An 18,590-nucleotide genomic window follows, 5' to 3' on the forward strand; every position below is an offset into this window, starting at 1 on the left:
CATGTCTGTGTTTGTGTTTAAACTGTACCAGTGTGTGCCAACAGCACAATCGCAGGATTTACACAGGAACAGAAAGTCCCATTTTTATCCCCATGAGACTCAGATTTGATGGCTTTTCCACTTTGAAGCAGCGTTGAGATCTTTGTCACAGATGGCTCATCATTCGACTTTTCCTCTGCCATCATTGTGTACTTGACTTTGGACGGCTGTAATTCTTACCGCTAGTATAAAAACAGTTCTCTCTGTGGAGTTGCTGATATATTTTTTCTCTACTGCAGTTTCAAAATGCATCTCTTTCCTTATTTGTTTAAAACAGTTTGAATTGAACACACTGTACTGTCAGATTTTCTAAAATAAAAGACGTCATCTGCCACATTTCAGATGGCTAAAGATGGCTAGATCGGGCTAAAGTCCAATTTTACTTCATGCGGTATTCAGGACTTAATCAGGGAGCTTTATAGTTCTGATTCTGTCTGTTTTGTTATATTGTCTGATATCATGTGCGTTCAATACGTTTAAACAAGACTTCAGGTTTTAAGTGAGAGTCCCCAAGAGAGCGGTGATGCCAGGCAATAATTCGTTACATTTAAATTCTACAAGGCTAATGATGAATAGAAGGGGATCATCTCAGCTTTCCACTACAGTATGGGGAAGTACAAATTGTTCACCTTTATCAGAATATTTTTCATAATAGTTCTTTGGTTTTTGCAAACATACCAGTTTCATTTTAAGATGTGCAAGCACTACAGCAATTTCCTTTCAAAAAAGCAAAGGGTTATAAAGAGGGTTTTGTCTGAAGGTTTTTCTAGGTGATTATGTCATCACCTGAGTGTGTTTCAAGCTTTCCAAATAGGCTGCCATATCCCAGCTTACATAACTGGTATTGTATAATATGTATTACGTTTGTGTGTTTCTTTGTCTTCATTAGTAAAACTGAAACATGATTGTTCTTGTATTCTATGGATTTTAACACATGTAGTTTGCCTCATTTTAAAGATTTTCAATCAGTTATTGATGTGATGATTCCCTCAGGTGCTGGATATTTGGCTTCCTTTTGATTGGTTGTTGCAGCCTGTAGCTTCAGTATAATGTTACTGTTTTATATTGTGAATTTGAAGTTCCAAGACAGAAATGTTGAATGTCTAAGTATCTTAGTGCTGACAATTCATTTAGGTCTCCATATATTATTACCATATTATTACCATATTTACCATAACTTTTATCCCTCATCATCTCTTTGATTCTTCCAGGTACCTGAATTACTTTGCCACCAAGTCCAGTCCAACAGGTGTGATCCTGGATCTCTGGGAGGCCCAGCACTTTCCCGATGGAGACCTAAATGAACTGGCCGCTGTGTTGGAAGAGATGGGTCGCCATGACAGCACCCTCGCCTCCATGACAACGGAACATTGACATAGCAAAGTGGTTACCAGACAATGACAAAAAGAGACGATTACACGTGAATTCTCTACGGTTGATACTGCAGGAAGGGCAATGAACGACTTAGATGTGAGCAAAAGAAAAGTTGTTGCCATGGTGATTGAGTACCAGTTAAATACCATGGTAATCAAGTCGACATGGTAACAGACAGAACGAGAGGTGCTCGAGCTGGTGCTGGAACGCTATGCGTATCTTTATATGTGTGTTTGCGCGATGTTGCAGTGTCGTGTGTGACCGGAGGAGAGATAACCCTACCTACCACACAAACAGTCTATCAGGAACAAACAAAACATACACACGCCTAAAAAAAGACCTTGTCTAGTGTAACACCAGTTGTTCTCTTGCTGTTACTTTATACTGAACAAAGACAAGCAAGGAAAAGAAAAAGAAGCAGCCGAAGTACTGACCTTGAAAACCTCCATAGGAATGGAACAGTATCATAAAGGGAGAGAAGCTAAACTGATTACAGAAGAGTGGGAGAAGGTAGATTGAGGAAAGAGAGAGAGTGACTTAGAGGCTCTTTAGTAAGATGAGAGTAAACAAAGAGAGAAGCTAAACTGATTACAAAAGGGAGGGAAGATGCAAACATAAAATGATGGAAGAAGCTGCAGATGATCATCTGAAAGGACAGGATGGAAAACAGATAATGAGAGAGGGGAGATGAAGAAGTGATCCCACTCCTCTCCTGTTAGCCTTGGCTGTACGTGTTTGCCAGTACAGTTTGTTGTCTTTATATCGTTTCCTAGGGAACGCTCTATGTATTCTGCTGTCCATATGTGTGGATCATTTCCTGCTAACAGAATTCGCTACACAGTGACTGTCAATCAATAGTCCTGACCAGAAACAAGCCCGAGACAACAGGTTTCCCTATTTGCCTGACATAACATCATAAGTGATGTTTAAATTAGTGCTAGATAAAGCAGTGAGTTTGTGGCTTTCTTCCACAACATGAAGATAAATCGTCTAGGTCACAGGAAATCAGGAATTACAAAATCAAAGGCAACCGAACATGCTGTCCACTTGCCTTTTAACTTCTAATGTCAAATTTCCTTAAAATAGCCAGTCCAAAGATTATTACCTGATGGATGCAAGTGAAAACTTGTGTTTTGTTTGCCAATCTCAATGGAGAATTGTTGTGACAGATTTGTTAAATTGTCTGTTTTGAGGTATATTTAAAATTGCACTTATGATAAACAGATAAACAAGGTAAAGATACAGATGGTCAGTTATTTATTATATTTATGTTCAATGTACTACAGTACAGTATACAGTACATAAATATGTTTGTTTTATAGGAGTCGGCATTGACTATTTTTAGAAATGTACATATTTTTCTTCAGGAAAACAACTTTTCCCGAAGAAAAATATATAAATTTCTGCACTGCTGCTGCTCTGTACCTCCCCAAAGAGGAGTTTTTTGGGGGATTCCAGCTATCATCACCACTAATGGTTAACTACAACCTCAGATCCAGGAGTCTCTCTGAGAGACTGCTGGGGCTTGTTTCTGGACAGGGTCCAACTCAGAGAAAAGAGAGAAGAAGCAAAAAGGAATGAACTAGAAGTGAAAACACAAGTGTTTTTAAATAGCGTAATATACAAAGTACCATAGTGTTACGTGATAGTGAATTAAAGACAGCTGATATCATTCATTACCGCTAAATGTACGCAAATATACTGATTTTTATCAATCATATTTTAATTTACTAAAATATATATAGCCTACATATATATATTTCTTTCATTTTTTCGGTGTTGCATCATCACAGGATGTCAGTTGTTACCTGCCATCAGGCCACATGTGATTTCATCTGTGATCACCACCATGACTTTGCTGGTCACTAGCACCATCCAGTGGCCTTTAAAGTGTAACAGCATTTACATTTTTTTTTTTTTGATCGTCTGAAACGTGTAAATACATGATTATCATGTTCATCCTAATGACCTTGTATTACCATAATATTTTTGTTGAGTGATCATTATTGTGTTATTTACCTTAACATTTTTTTTTTTTTTTTGCCATTTTAATGTTTTTATAGATGTGAACTGTGTGTGGGGGGGTGGGGGATCTGTAACATATCAGTTAGTTGCCCTTTTTCTCAAACAATTATCCGTCAGCAACTAACATTCCAACTCATGGTGTATTTGTTGAAAAATTTGCAAGTTAGAGCTAAAAATCAAGATAACAACAAAGGGGGTTGATGTAAAATGAAGTGTAATATATTTGTGTTTTGCAGAACAACATTGTGAACCAAGGCTGGCTGTCAAATGTATGCACTGACCCCAGACAACATGTCTGATGAAAAGGTGTAACTCCAATACGCAAGCTTTGAGGGAAAAAAACAGCCTTATTTTTAGTGGCTTTTGAAACACTGTCTGATGCCCCCAGGGACATGAACTCTATCCACCATGTAAGAGACAGCATGAACACGCGGTTCAAAGGAAATACATGTAAAATATTCAAAACCTGGAGTTTAGATATTTCTGCTCTGGACTATGGAGAGACGCCATATGAAACTGAACATCAGGTATGTAGAGGAGATACTGAGGAGGATATTGTAAAGAAAACCAAGCAGGCAGAGGCTGCGTTAACACTGGTGCAAAAGGTCAGATCTTCACCTGGTTATGACAGATTTGATCTCGTGGCTATCCACACAGGAGGAAACCTTGAGACATAGATTTTTTTTTTTTCACATTGATTTTTCTTTCTTTGTGCAGTCCGTCAGAAATGTGCGAGTTAAGAATCACACCTCTTGTACCGGTGTTAAACCAGACGTAGTACACGCAGTCGTCAAAATGTGTGCGTGTTGATTTCAGACAGCCTTATGAACCAAATCAGAAAAGGTGCATGGTTAAATGACAGAGTGGATGTCTTGTGCGTTTGCAAATGTTACTGCTGATGTCAGATGTGAGGAAATCAAAGGGATAAAAGCCTAAAACATCAACTCATCAATTCAGTTTGTTTCAGAACAAAACATGAACCCAAAGGTGACAAAAATGTCTCTTTCATACAATGTGATCATCAACATCTCCAATTAACGCAAAGGTAGAACTCACAGTCATATGAGATCTCATTTTTAACCGATGAAACGTGTTCAAGGAAACAATCAGTTAAGAAATGTAAGTTACAAATTACTGTGTAACTTCACCCAAAATTTGATCCTTGCCATGTTCTGAGTCTACAGTTTACCAGCAGGATAGACTGTTAATGGAGAGTAGACTGATGAAAGGAGTTTCCATGAGGAGAGCACATGTAGGCCTCCAGAAGGTGATCCTTCATGATGTGAAAATGAAGAAAGTAGTGTTAAGATATCAAAGTATGTAAAAATATTTTCTATCCACAGTATGTACAGTTGTGTACTGTCAGCTATATTTGGCAAATTTCAGAATATAAAAAAGAGCAGTACAGTTAGATACTAGTTTGTATGTTTCAAGTTTTTTTTTATTTAAGTTTCTTTCCTTTTTTGTAAAAGCAGTGTCTACTATGCAAACTTGGCATTGGTTATCATGATAGAAGTCTATAACTAGAGCTGTCCTTGTAAGTGCATTTTTATTTTACTATCAGGAGTGATTTGATTTGATTAGTGCGGGGTAGTGTTGGTCCATTTTAGCTAATTCTGGCACGCTTCATGAATCTTGCTCAATCTTGCTGAATGCTCGCCTCTCTATCTCCTCTAATTGTTTTCTGTACAAAGTGTAAGAAAGAATTTTTAAGACAATTAATAAATTATATTTATAAGCAATGCTGAAAATGTGTCATGCTTGGCTTATTTCAGCAGAGCTGTTTCCCAGGACTTATATTTCACACATCTGAACTATGACAGCTTGTACTGGTACTGTAAGGGGAAGGGTCTGAAATGTAGTTTGTAGACCATGAGTATATACATTTGGTTTGCTATACTTGGATTTTTTTTGTGTGAAATTTCATATTTATAGGCTCCGGACTTAATAAGTAGTTGGATAAGGGCACCTAAAGGGGAAGAAATTGCAACAGAAAATCCTTATGGTGTCACTGTTTAACATGCTGTGGGCTCAGCAGCACTGGTGGGTTGTAATGAGGCATGCTACTTTTTTTAACAAAGAAAATATGGAGAGCATGCCTTAACAGTAAGAGTCACTGCCAAGTGACTTGTTAGTGTGCACCTCATTCAGCCACTACAAACTGTGCATCAGCCATGGGGATGAGTGAAACACTTTATTGGGGGAATGTTCAACCTTTTCACTGAATAAAAACACCACTTTCTCTCACAGACAACTACAGTAGGTACAGATTAAATAAGGCACAACACCCAAGAGGAAGGAAAGGGCATTTATATCACAACAAATCTGTCACACCCAAACCTTCAATGGTGACTAGCACCCCATAATTTCAGTCGGCAAAGACCAAAAAAAGAAACTCACTGAACTCTGGAGGAAAGCTTATCAAGGATTTTACAAATGGACTACAAATACTAAAAATGAGTCAGTTAGTGCCATTTGAGGGAAATCTCAACTGGCACTGCTGTGATGGGAGGCTAGCATGGAAGACCTAACAGTCAGTGATGATGAAAGGTGTCCAGATTTACCTGGAGACTGAGGAAATAAGGCTGGTTCAGCTTCCCAATACCTGACTGCAACTATGTGAGAATTTGAATTAATGGAGAAACTTTCCTGATAAAAGCTAGATGATGTTTTTTTTTTTTAAATGACTCAAGTGCCATTTGATTTTAGTGTGGCAACTGCTAATGGTCAGATCGACATGTGCTTTAATTTACACATATGAGGCACTCTGGTGGTCAGGAAAAAGTGACTTTATGATGTCCACAGGGTCATTCTGGTGGTGTGGTAGTTTGGGGATGGCTGTTTTAGGTCCAGTCAGTTTTTAAACAATACTTTGTTATATATTAAGTGAAAGCCTCTGGTCCAGCTGCCTAAAATACACATATCCATCATCAGCCTAGTTATGGGAGCCACTCTGTATTACTGGGAATGACTGAATGATAGTAATCCACCACGACAAACGAACTGTGGTAACCCTAAACTAACACAATTCCACACATTTATAATAGATCACGACATCACCGCTACAGTTAGTGTACAACAGTTTCTGCCTTCACAGACTTCCCTTCCTGTAATTGCTGTGGAGCGACTACGGATGGCACCGTTCTTCCATTAATTATGCTATCACATGTGATGCCTTTGTTTTTAATAGTTCCATTTGAGGACAAGGAAACACAGAGGCCTTTAGAGCCTCAATACAGAATGTTTTTGGACATATGAATTTTATTTTTCACATATTGTCTTAAAGAGTTTGAGTTTTACATGGAAAATACACTTTTGCAACTTTCATAGCCCACCACAACTCAAAAATACAGGTTTACCTTTTCTTCAGTGTCTACAAACGTTACCAGCGTAAACAAAACTTTTAAAGCCTCAAAATACGTTTTTTTCTCCTGTCACATAGTGTCAGTCTTTGTAACAAAAAGCAGTCAATTTAAGAGTAACAAAAATGTGTTCAGTCCAATTATAATATAAAGCCAGTAGTGGGGTGACAGTGTTTGAAAGGAGGTGTCTTGCTGCAATAACAGATTGCCTTTAAGCACATCCCTTCAGTTCTGTCAATCAGACCTTCATCTACAGGTAGGGTAGCTTTCACAGAAAGCAGTGATATAGTATTCCACTCACTGGTCAGTAGCCTGTTTGCGTATCTCTGCAGCTACAGTGCCAAGTCAAACTCAACCTTTTTCTCCAAGGCCTTTGGATCATGTGAACAGGAACCTATATCTGGTTTTAGAGTCCTCAAACTAGTCTGAAATGAGATTGTCTCATCTTCTCTGATGGACAGAACAGAGCACACAAGGCCTGATTGTTTTTCGTTAATTTAAGTTTTAGTAAACCACCATAGTCCTGTAATCATTTTTTTTTTCAAAGGGGACTTGGGTTGCAGAGTTCTGGGCATCTGGACTCAAAGTTTGTGATCCTGTGATCTCCAAAGTGATCTTCTTGCTTCCTGTCCCACCTCCTTTTCTCAGAAAAAAAGGTTTGTGCGGCCTGGACCAGTGCCAGTGTGATTGTTAGTGCCCTTTCTATGTGTGTAAACTCACACCTGGCAGTGGATGCTCACAGCTTGATATCCTGTGACTCTGACATCTTGGCAAGTGTCTTTTTGACTCGGAGGGCTGTGAGGCGAGAGGCTGGGTTGTGCGCCCAGCATTCTGTCATCAGTTTCCCCATCTGTCTCAGACACTGAGGGGATACAGATTTATGTTACGAAGGTCATACATTTGTGTGTGTTTGTGCATGTGTATGTGTGTGCATGGCATATTCTAATCTATTTTACCTCATCGCTGGTCCATCGATTAGGAAAAGATGGCCGTAGTCTCTTGATGCAGACCACCTCTCTCATGTCTTCATATGAAGGGTCTGTAGGAACTAACTCATGGTACGGCAATTGGTACTCCTCGAGGATCCCTAAAATGAATAAGTTCAGAAGAAACATGATCAGTTCTGTCAAACTAGCTCCTAAAAATTGAATGTTTTCAAATTTCCATACTGCACAGCCATCAAAAAAGTATTTTGTTTTTTAATTTTTCTGTGGAAGTCTAGCTTTTACAAGTTGTTTGTGTCAAAGAAAAGGATGGATAAAAAGTGTACGTACCTCCTGAGACACAACGCCGAGCAATCTCCCAGAGAATGAGCCCAAAGCTGTACATGTCGGCCATGATGTACGACTGAAAATGACTTCTGTTCAGAGTCTCATCCAGAACCTCTGGAGGCATGTAGCGCTTTGTACCAACTCTAGTGTTGGGAGGGATGTCTACCTCATTGGTGTCACTGCCAAGTCAGAGATCAAAGTAATCCTTTTAAATTAAAGATCAACTAGCTATGAACATTACTGAAACCTTTGAAATAATAGAAGTTTAAAGTGCTTTGATCTATGAAAATTTCTGACCCACTATCAGAGCTCAAACTCAACAAAACATGGATTCAAATCAAGAACTTTGTGGAATATTTCTACAAATCATGCTAAATAGGAAAGTCCCTGACACACCTACCTGATAAACTTGACTGCCAGTCCTAGGTCAGCTATACAGCAGGTACCATTTCTTTTCACCAGTATGTTCTTACTCTTCAGATCCCGGTGAGCGATGGCAGGTTTGCCCTGGGTGCCAAAGATCTCTGTGTGGAGGTGACAGAGTCCTGATACAGAGGAGTAGGCCAGTCGCAGCATGGCTTTATTGTCCAGAGTGGTTGATTTGAGGTAGTCATACAAAGAGCCATTCTCATGGTAGTCTGTGATTAGGTAGAGTTGTGTCCAAGAGCCAGTTCCTTTAATATCTGCAGCTATAAAACCTGTGAATAGGTTGGGCGGGGAATGGAGGAAGGGTACCGAGAGAAGGGAAGAAGAGTAAATCTCCACTTCACTGGCTGACTTGGCCAGGAAATGTAACTGTATATAACTTATGTTTTGGTAATTCTATCTTTACTGTTAACTTGTGTGCTTTAGAATTTCACCGTGAAGGTATATCAGTGAGGTTCAATCATAGAAATACAGCAGAGCAGACCACTTTGGCCTAAAAAGTCATTAAAAAAAATAGTATAGTAAGGCATAAGTAGACATGAAAACATCACAGTATAGCAAGGCGTAAAAGGTCAAGAAAAAAACATAATATAGGAAGACATAAAAAATATGAACTACATAGTATAGAGAGGCCTTAAAAAACACAAAAGTGACATAGTATAGGAAGACACAAAATGGCATAAAAACATCATGGTATAGTGAGGAATGAAAAGTCATAAAAATGTCATATTATACGAAAGCATAAAAAGGCAAAAAAACATCATAGTATAGTAAGGCATAAAAAGGCATAAAAACGTCATAGTATAGTAAGGCATAAAAAGTCATGAAAACGTCATGGTATATAAAGGTATAAAAAGTCATAAAAATGGCATAGTATAGTGTGGCATTAAAACGTCATATTATACTAATGCATAAATAGTGATAAAAATGGCATAGTATAGTAAGGCATAAAAACGTCATAGTATAGTAAGGCATAAAAAATCATAAAATCATCATAGTATGGTAAGGCATAAAAAGGCTTAAAAATGTCATAGAATAGCAAGGCATAAAACGTTGTAGTATAGTAAGGCATAAAAAGTCATAAAAACGTCATAGTATATAGTAAGGCATGAAAAGTCATAAAAATGGCATAGTATAGTTTGGCATTAAAACGTCATGTTGTAGTAAGGCATAAATAGTCATAAAAATGTCATGGTATAGAAAGGCATAAAATGTCATATTATAGTAAGGCATAAAAACATCATAGTATAGTATGGCATAAAAAGTCATAAAAAAACATATAGTAAGGCATATATTCATCCTAGCATAGTGAGGCCTAAAAAGTCATAAAAACGTCATAGTATGGTATGGCATGCAAAGTCATAAAAACGTCATAGTATAATAAGGTATAAAAAGTCATAAAAACGTCATAGTATAGTAAGGCATATATCCATCCTAGCATAGTGAGGCCTAAAGAGGCATAAAAACGTCATAGTATAATATGGCATAAAATGTCATAGTATAGTAAGGCATAAAACGCCATAGTATAGTAAGGCATAAAAAGTCAAAAAAAAGGAATAGTATAATAAGGTATAAAAAGTCATAAAAAAGTCATAGTATGGTATGGCATGAAAAGTCATAAAAACGTCATAGTATAGTAAGGCATATATCCATCCTAGCATAGTGACGCCTAAAAAATCATAAAAACGTCATAGTATGGTATGGCATGAAAAGTCATAAAAACGTCATATCATAGTAAGGTATAAAAAGGCATAAAAACGTCATAGTATAGTATGGCATAAAACATCATATTATAGTAAGGCATAAAAAGTCATAAAAACGTCATAGTATAGTAAGGCATAAAAAAGTCATAGTATAGTAAGGCATAAAAAGTTAAAAATGTCATAGTATAGTAAGGCATAAAAAGGCATAAAAACGTCATAGTATAATATGGCATAAAACATCATAAAAACGTCATATTATAGTAAGGCATAAAATGTCAAAGTATAGTAAGGCATAAAACGCCATAGTATAGTAAGGCATAAAAAGTCGTAAAAACGCCATAGTATAGTATGGCATAAAAAGTCATATTATAGTAAGGCATAAAAAGTCATAAAAATGTCATAGTATAGTAAGGCATAAAAAGTCATAAAAACGTCATAGTATAGTAAGGCATATATCCATCCTAGCATAGTGAGGCCTAAAGAGACATAAAAACGTCATAGTATAATATGGCATAAAATGTCATAGTATAGTAAGGCATAAAACGCCATAGTATAGTAAGGCATAAAAAGTCAAAAAAAAGGAATAGTATAGTAAGGCATAAAAAGTCATATTATAGTAAGGCATAAAAAGTCATAAAAACGTCATAGTATAATAAGGTATAAAAAGTCATAAAAAAGTCATAGTATGGTATGGCATGAAAAGTCATAAAAACGTCATAGTATAGTAAGGCATATATCCATCCTAGCATAGTGAGGCCTAAAAAATCATAAAAACGTCATAGTATGGTATGGCATGAAAAGTCATAAAAACGTCATAGTATAGTAAGGTATAAAAAGGCATAAAAACGTCATAGTATAGTATGGCATAAAACATCATATTATAGTAAGGCATAAAAAGTCATAAAAACGTCATAGTATAGTAAGGCATAAAAAAGTCATAGTATAGTAAGGCATAAAAAGTTAAAAATGTCATAGTATAGTAAGGCATAAAAAGGCATAAAAACGTCATAGTATAATATGGCATAAAACATCATAAAAACGTCATATTATAGTAAGGCATAAAATGTCAAAGTATAGTAAGGCATAAAACGCCATAGTATAGTAAGGCATAAAAAGTCGTAAAAACGCCATAGTATAGTATGGCATAAAAAGTCATATTATAGTAAGGCATAAAAAGTCATAAAAATGTCATAGTATAGTAAGGCATAAAAACGTCATAGTATAGTAAGGCATATATCCATCCTAGCATAGTGAGGCCTAAAGAGGCATAAAAACGTCATAGTATAATATGGCATAAAATGTCATAGTATAGTAAGGCATAAAACGCCATAGCATTAAAGGCATAAAAAGTCAAAAAAAAGGAATAGTATAGTAAGGCATAAAAAGTCGTAAAAACGTCATAGTATAGTATGGCATAAAACATCATATTATAGTAAGGCATAAAAAGTCATAAAAACGTCATAGTATAGTAAGGCATAAAAAAGTCATAGTATACTGAGGCATAAAAAGTCATAAAAATGTCATAATATAGTAAGGCATAACAAGTTAAAAACATCATAGTATGGTAAGACATGTAAAGTCATAAAAACGTCATAGTACAATAAGGTATAAAAAGTCATAAAAACGTCATAGTATAGTATGGCATAAAACGCCATAGTAGAGTAATCATAAAAAGTCATAAAACGTCATAGTATAGTAAGGCATAAAAAGTCATAAAAATGTCATAGTATAGTAAGGCATTAAAAGTCATAAAAACGTCATAGTATAATAAGGTATAAAAAGTCATAAAAATGTCATAGTAAGGCATAAAAAGTCATAAAAATGTCATAGTATAATAAGGTATGAAAAGTCATGAAAACGTCATAGTATAGTAAGGCATATATCCATCCTAGCATAGTGAGGCCTAAAAAGTCATAAAAACATCATAGTATGGTATGGCATGAAAAGTCATAAAAACTTCATAGTATAGTAAGGCATAAAAAAATCATAAAAACGTCATATTATAGTAAGGCATAAAATGTCATAGTATAATAAGGCATAAAACGTCACAAAAACGCCATAGTATAGTATGGCATAAAAAGTCACATTATATTAAGGCATAAAAAGTCATAAAAATGTCATAGTATGGTATGGTATAGAAAGGCATAAAATGTCATAGTATAGTATGGCATAAAACATCATATTATAGTAAGGCATAAAAAGGTCATAGTATAGTAAGGCATAAAAAGGCATAAAATGTCATAATATAGTGAGGCATAAAAAGGCATAAAAACATCATAGTATAGTAAGGTATAAAAAGCCATAAAAAACGTCATAGTATAGTAAGGCATAAAAAGTCATAAAAACGTCATAGTATAGTATGGCATAAAACATCATATTATAGTAAGGCATAAAAACGTCATAGTATAGTAAGGCCTAAAAAGTCTTAAAAACGTCATAGTATAGTATGGCATAAAACGCCATAGTAGAGTAAGGCATAAAAAGTCATAAAAACGTCATAGTATAATAATGCATAAAAAGTCATAAAAACGTCATAGTATAGTGGGGCCTAAAAAGTCTTAAAAACGTCATAGTATGGTAAGACATGAAAAGTCATAAAAACGTCATAGTACAATAAGATATAAAAAGTCATAAAAACGTCATAGTATAGTATGGCATAAAACGCCATAGTATAGTAAGGCATAAAAAAGTCATAAAAACGTCATAGTATAGTAAGGCATAAAAAGCATAAAAACGTCATAGTATAGTGGGGCCTAAAAAGTCTTAAAAACGTCATAGTATAGTATGGCATAAAACGCCATAGTAGAGTGAGGCATAAAAAGTCATAAAAACGTCATAGTATAATAAGGCATAAAAAGTCATAAAAACGTCATAGTATAGTATGGCATAAAAGATCATATTATAGTAAGGCATAAAAAGTCATAAAAACGTCATGGTATAGAAAGGCATAAAATGTCATAGTATAGTATGGCATAAAAAGGTCATAGTATAGTAAGGCATAAAAAGGCATAAAAATGTCATAATATAGTGAGGCATAAAAAGGCATAAAAACATCATAGTATAGTAAGGTATAAAAAGCCATAAAAAACGTCATAGTATAGTATGGCATAAAACATCATATTATAGTAAGGCATAAAAAGTCATGAAAACATCATATTATAGTAAGGCATAAAAAGTCATGAAAACATCATAGTATAGTAAGGCATAAAAAGTCATAAAAATGTCATAGTATAGTAAGGCATAAAAAGTCATAAAAACGTCATAGTATAGTATGGCATAAAACATCATATTATAGTAAGGCATAAAAACGTCATAGTATAGTAAGGCATAAAAAGTTAAAAATGTCATAGTATAGTAAGGCATAAAAAGGCATAAAAACGTCATAGTATGGTATGGCATAAAACATCATATTATAGTAAGGCATAAAAACGTCATAGTATAGTAAGGCATAAAAAAGTCATAGTATAGTAAGGCATAAAAAGTCATAAAAATGTCATAGTATAGTAAGGCATAAAAAGTCATAAAAACGTCATAGTATAGTATGGCATAAAACATCATATTATAGTAAGGCATAAAAAGTCATAAAAACGTCATAGTATAATAAGGCATAAAAAAGTCATTGTATAGTAAGGCATAAAAAGTCATAAAAATGTCATAATATAGTGAGGCATAAAAAGTCATAAAAACATCATAGTATAGTAAGGCATAAAAAGGCATAAAAACGTCTTAGTATAGTGGGGCCTAAAAAGTCATAAAAACGTCATAGTATGGTATAGCATAAAACATCATATTATAGTAAGGCATAAAAACGTCATAGTATAGTAAGGCATAAAAAAGTCATAGTATAGTAAGGCATAAAAAGTCATAAAAATGTCATAATATAGTGAGGCCTAAAAAGTCTTAAAAACGTCATAGTATGGTAAGACATGAAAAGTCATAAAAACGTCATAGTACAATAAGATATAAAAAGTCATAAAAACGTCATAGTATAGTATGGCATAAAACGCCATAGTAGAGTGAGGCATAAAAAGTCATAAAAACGTCATAGTATAGTAAGGCATAAAAAGGCATAAAAACGTCATAGTATAGTGGGGCCTAAAAAGTCTTAAAAACGTCATAGTATAGTATGGCATAAAACGCCATAGTAGAGTAAGGCATAAAAAGTCATAAAAACGTCATAGTATAATAAGGCATAAAAAGTCATAAAAACGTCATAGTATAGTATGGCATAAAAGATCATATTATAGTAAGGCATAAAAAGTCATAAAAACGTCATAGTATAGTAAGGCATAAAAAGTCATAAAAATGTCATAGTAGAGTAAGGCATAAAAAGTCATAAAAACGTCATAGTATAATAAGGCATAAAAAGTCATAAAAACGTCATAGTATAGTATGGCATAAAAGATCATATTATAGTAAGGCATAAAAAGTCATAAAAACGTCATAGTATAGTAAGGCATAAAAAGTCATAAAAATGTCATAGTATAGTAAGGCATAAAAAGTCATAAAAACGTCATAGTATAGTATGGCATAAAACATCATATTATAGTAAGGCATAAAAACGTCATAGTATAGTAAGGCATAAAAAGGCATAAAAACGTCTTAGTATAGTGGGGCCTAAAAAGTCTTAAAAACGTCATAGTATGGTAAGACATGAAAAGTCATAAAAACGTCATAGTACAATAAGATATAAAAAGTCATAAAAACGTCATAGTATAGTATGGCATAAAACGCCATAGTAGAGTGAGGCATAAAAAGTCATAAAAACGTCATAGTATAGTAAGGCATAAAAAGGCATAAAAACATCATAGTATAGTGGGGCCTAAAAAGTCTTAAAAACGTCATAGTATGGTAAGACATGAAAAGTCATAAAAACGTCATAGTATAATAAGGCATAAAAAGTCATAAAAACGTCATAATATAGTAAGGCATAAAAAGGCATAAAAACGTCTTAGTATAGTGGGGCCTAAAAAGTCTTAAAAACGTCATAGTATGGTAAGACATGAAAAGTCATAAAAACGTCATAGTACAATAAGATATAAAAAGTCATAAAAACGTCATAGTATAGTATGGCATAAAACGCCATAGTAGAGTAAGGCATAAAAAGTCATAAAAACGTCATAGTATAATAAGGCATAAAAAGTCATAAAAACGTCATAGTATAGTATGGCATAAAAGATCATATTATAGTAAGGCATAAAAAGTCATAAAAATGTCATAGTATAGTAAGGCATAAAAAGTCATAAAAACGTCATAGTATAGTATGGCATAAAACATCATATTATAGTAAGGCATAAAAAGTAACAAAAATGTCATACCATAGTAAGGCATATATCCGTCCTATTATAATGAAGCCTAAAACGTCATAAAAACATCATAGTATAGCAAGCTATAAAACGTCGTAGTATAGTAAGGCATGAAAAGTCATTAAAATGTCATAGTATAGTAAGGCATAAAATGTCATAAAAATGTCATAGTATAGTAAGGCATAAAACTTCATCATACAGTAAGGCATAAAAAGTCATGAAACTGTCGTATAGCAGGGCAAAAAAAGGAATCAAAACTTTCACAATATATATGTGTATGACACTGAGGTATTTGGGACGTATCTCAAAGTCCTGTTTAAATTGATGAATTTTTGTGTTTGCTCATATGGTTAAAGCTCCACAGATGGAGACTGATCTCAGGAGCTTTGAGGAAGGACGAGTAACAGCTAAGTGGCCCCGCAGACATGAAGACATCAAGATCAACATCAGCTTGACACGCACATCGAAGAGGCAAAGACCAAACAATCAGTCAAACTTTTGTGATTCAGAGAGAGACCTTGATGTGCCTTGTACCATATCTGTCCTTGATGAACAAATAAAACCAGCCACATCGAAGTGTTAGCTTGTTTGTCTGTGTTGACTTTTGCATCTTTCTGTCATAAGAAATCATCTTTTCTGTAAGGCATGAAAAGTCATAAAAACGATGTAGTATAATACGGCATATAAATGTCATAGGATAGTATGGCATAAGACCGTCTTAGTATAGTGAGGCGTAAAAAGTCATGTAAACAACATAGTATAGTGAGTCATAAAAAGGTCATAGTATAGTAAGAAATAAAAAGTCATAAAAACGTCATGGTATAGTAAGGCATAAAATGTCATAGTATAGTAAGGAATAAAATGCCATAGTATAGAAAGGCATAAAAAGTCACAAAAATGTCATAGTATAGTAAGGCCTAAAAAGTCATAAAAACGTCATAGTATGGTATGGCATGAAAAGTCATAAAAACGTCATAGTATAGGAAGGTATAAAAAGGCATGAAAATGTCATAGTATAGTATGGCATAAAACATCATATTATAGTAAGGCATAAAAAGTCACAAAAATGTCATAGTATAGTAAGGCATAAAAAGATAAAAATGTCATAATATAGTGAGGCATAAAAAGGCACAAAGACATCATAGTATAGTAAGGCATAAAACGTCATATTGTAGGAAGGCATAAAAAGTCGTAAAAAAGTCATAATATAGTGAAGCATAAAAAGGCATAAAAACGTCATATTATAGTAAGGCATAAAAAATCATATTATAGTAAGGCATAAAAAGTCATAAAGTCATATTATAGTAAGGCATAAAAAGTCATATTATAGTAAGACATTAAAAGTCATAAAAATGTCATTGTATAATAAAGTATAAAAAGTCATAAAAACGTCCTAGTATAGTAATGCATATATCCATCATAACATAGTGAGTTCTAAAAAGTCATAAAAACGTCATAGTATGGTATGGCATGAAAAGTCATAAAAACGTCATGGTATAGTAAGGCATAAAATGTCATAGTATAGTAATGCATAAAACGCCATTGTATAGTAAGGCATAAAAAGTCACAAAAACGCCATAGTATAGTATGGCATAAAAAGTATCATTATAATAAGGTATGAAAAGTCATAAAAACGTCATAGTATGGTATGGCATGAAAAGTCATAAAAACGTCATAGTATAGTAAGGCATAAAAAGTCATATTATAGTAAGGCATAAAAAGTCATAAAAATGTCATAGTATAATAAAGTATAAAAAGTCATAAAAACGTCATAGTATAGTAAGGCATATATCCATCCTAACATAGTGAGGCCTAAAAAGTCATAAATACGTCATAGTATGGTATGGCATGAAAAGTCATAAAAACGCCATAGTATAGTAAGGCATATATCCATCCTAGCATAGTGAGGCCTAAAAAGTCATAAAAACGTCATAGTATGGTATGGCATGAAAAGTCATAAAAACGTCATAGTATAGTAAGGCATATATCCATCCTAGCATAGTGAGGCCTAAAAAGTCATAAAAAAGTCATAGTATAGTAAGTCATAAAAAGCCATAAAAACGTAATAATATAGAAATTCATAAAAACGTCATAGTATATTAAGGCATAAAAAGTTAAAAATGTCATAATATAGTGAGGCATAAAAAGGCATAAAAAAGTCATAGTATAGTAAGGCATAAAAAGCCATAAAAACGTAATAATATAGAAATTCATAAAAACGTCATAGTATATTAAGGCATAAAAAGTTAAAAATGTCATAATATAGTGAGGCATAAAAAGGCATAAAATGTCATAGTATAGTAAGGCATAAAAACATCATATTATAGTAAGGCATAAAAAGTCATAAAAATGTCATAGTATAGTAAGGCATAAAAAGTCATATTATAGTAAGGGATAAAAAGTCATAAAAATGTCATAGTATAATAAGGTATAAAATGTCATAAAAACGTCATAGTATAGTAAGGCATATATCCATCCTAACATAGTGAGGCCTAAAAAGTCATAAAAACGTCATAGTACGGTATGGCATAAAAAGTCATAAAAACATCATAGTATAGTAAGGCATAAAAAGTCATAAAAACGTCATGGTATAGTAAGGCATAAAATGCCATAGTATAGAAAGGCATCAAATGTCACAAAAATGTCATAGTATAGTAAGGCATAAAAAGTCATAAAAACGTCATAGTATAGTAAGGTATAAAAAGTCATAAAAATGTCATAGTATAGTAAGGCATATATCCATCCTAACATAGTGAGGCCTAAAAAGTCATAAATACGTCATAGTATAGTAAGGCATAAAAAGTCATAAAAACGTCATTGTATAGTAAGGCATAAAAAGTCATAAAAACGCCATAGTATAGTATGGCATAAAACATCATATTATAGTAAGGCATAAAAAGCCATAAAAACGTCATAGTATAGTAAGGCATAAAAAGTCAAAAACGTCATGGTATAGCAAGGCATAAAATGTCATAGTATAGTAAGGCATAAAACGCCATAGTATAGTAAGGCATAAAAAGGCATAAAAAAGACATAGTATAGTAAGGCATAAAAAGTCATAAAAATGTCAAAGTATAGTAGGGC

General features: G+C 34.0%; 2 protein-coding genes across 4 annotated transcripts in view; one reads left to right on the forward strand and one right to left on the reverse strand.

The window, feature by feature from the left end:
* unc5ca (unc-5 netrin receptor Ca) overlaps nt 1-5,180 on the forward strand; it is a 205,299-nt gene extending 200,119 nt beyond the window's left edge. For all 3 annotated transcript variants that reach the window (XM_056377039.1, XM_056377038.1, XM_056377040.1), the window contains one exon: nt 1,251-5,180. In XM_056377039.1, the coding sequence (XP_056233014.1) occupies nt 1,251-1,413 (163 nt within the window). In that variant the 3' untranslated portion in view covers nt 1,414-5,180. The remainder of the gene's footprint in view (nt 1-1,250) is intronic.
* A 437-nt stretch (nt 5,181-5,617) lies between these two features.
* The window catches only part of bmpr1ba (bone morphogenetic protein receptor, type IBa), a 40,081-nt gene continuing 27,108 nt past the window's right edge, over nt 5,618-18,590 (reverse strand). Inside the window, exons 9-12 of the mRNA XM_056377041.1 lie at nt 8,472-8,769; nt 8,075-8,250; nt 7,757-7,887; nt 5,618-7,662 (exon numbers count right to left, since the gene is read on the reverse strand). Coding sequence (XP_056233016.1) covers nt 7,537-7,662; nt 7,757-7,887; nt 8,075-8,250; nt 8,472-8,769 — 731 coding nt within the window. The 3' untranslated portion in view covers nt 5,618-7,536. The remainder of the gene's footprint in view (nt 7,663-7,756; nt 7,888-8,074; nt 8,251-8,471; nt 8,770-18,590) is intronic.

This window comes from Seriola aureovittata, chromosome 5, assembly GCF_021018895.1.
Source record: "Seriola aureovittata isolate HTS-2021-v1 ecotype China chromosome 5, ASM2101889v1, whole genome shotgun sequence".
NCBI lineage: Eukaryota > Metazoa > Chordata > Actinopteri > Carangiformes > Carangidae > Seriola > Seriola aureovittata.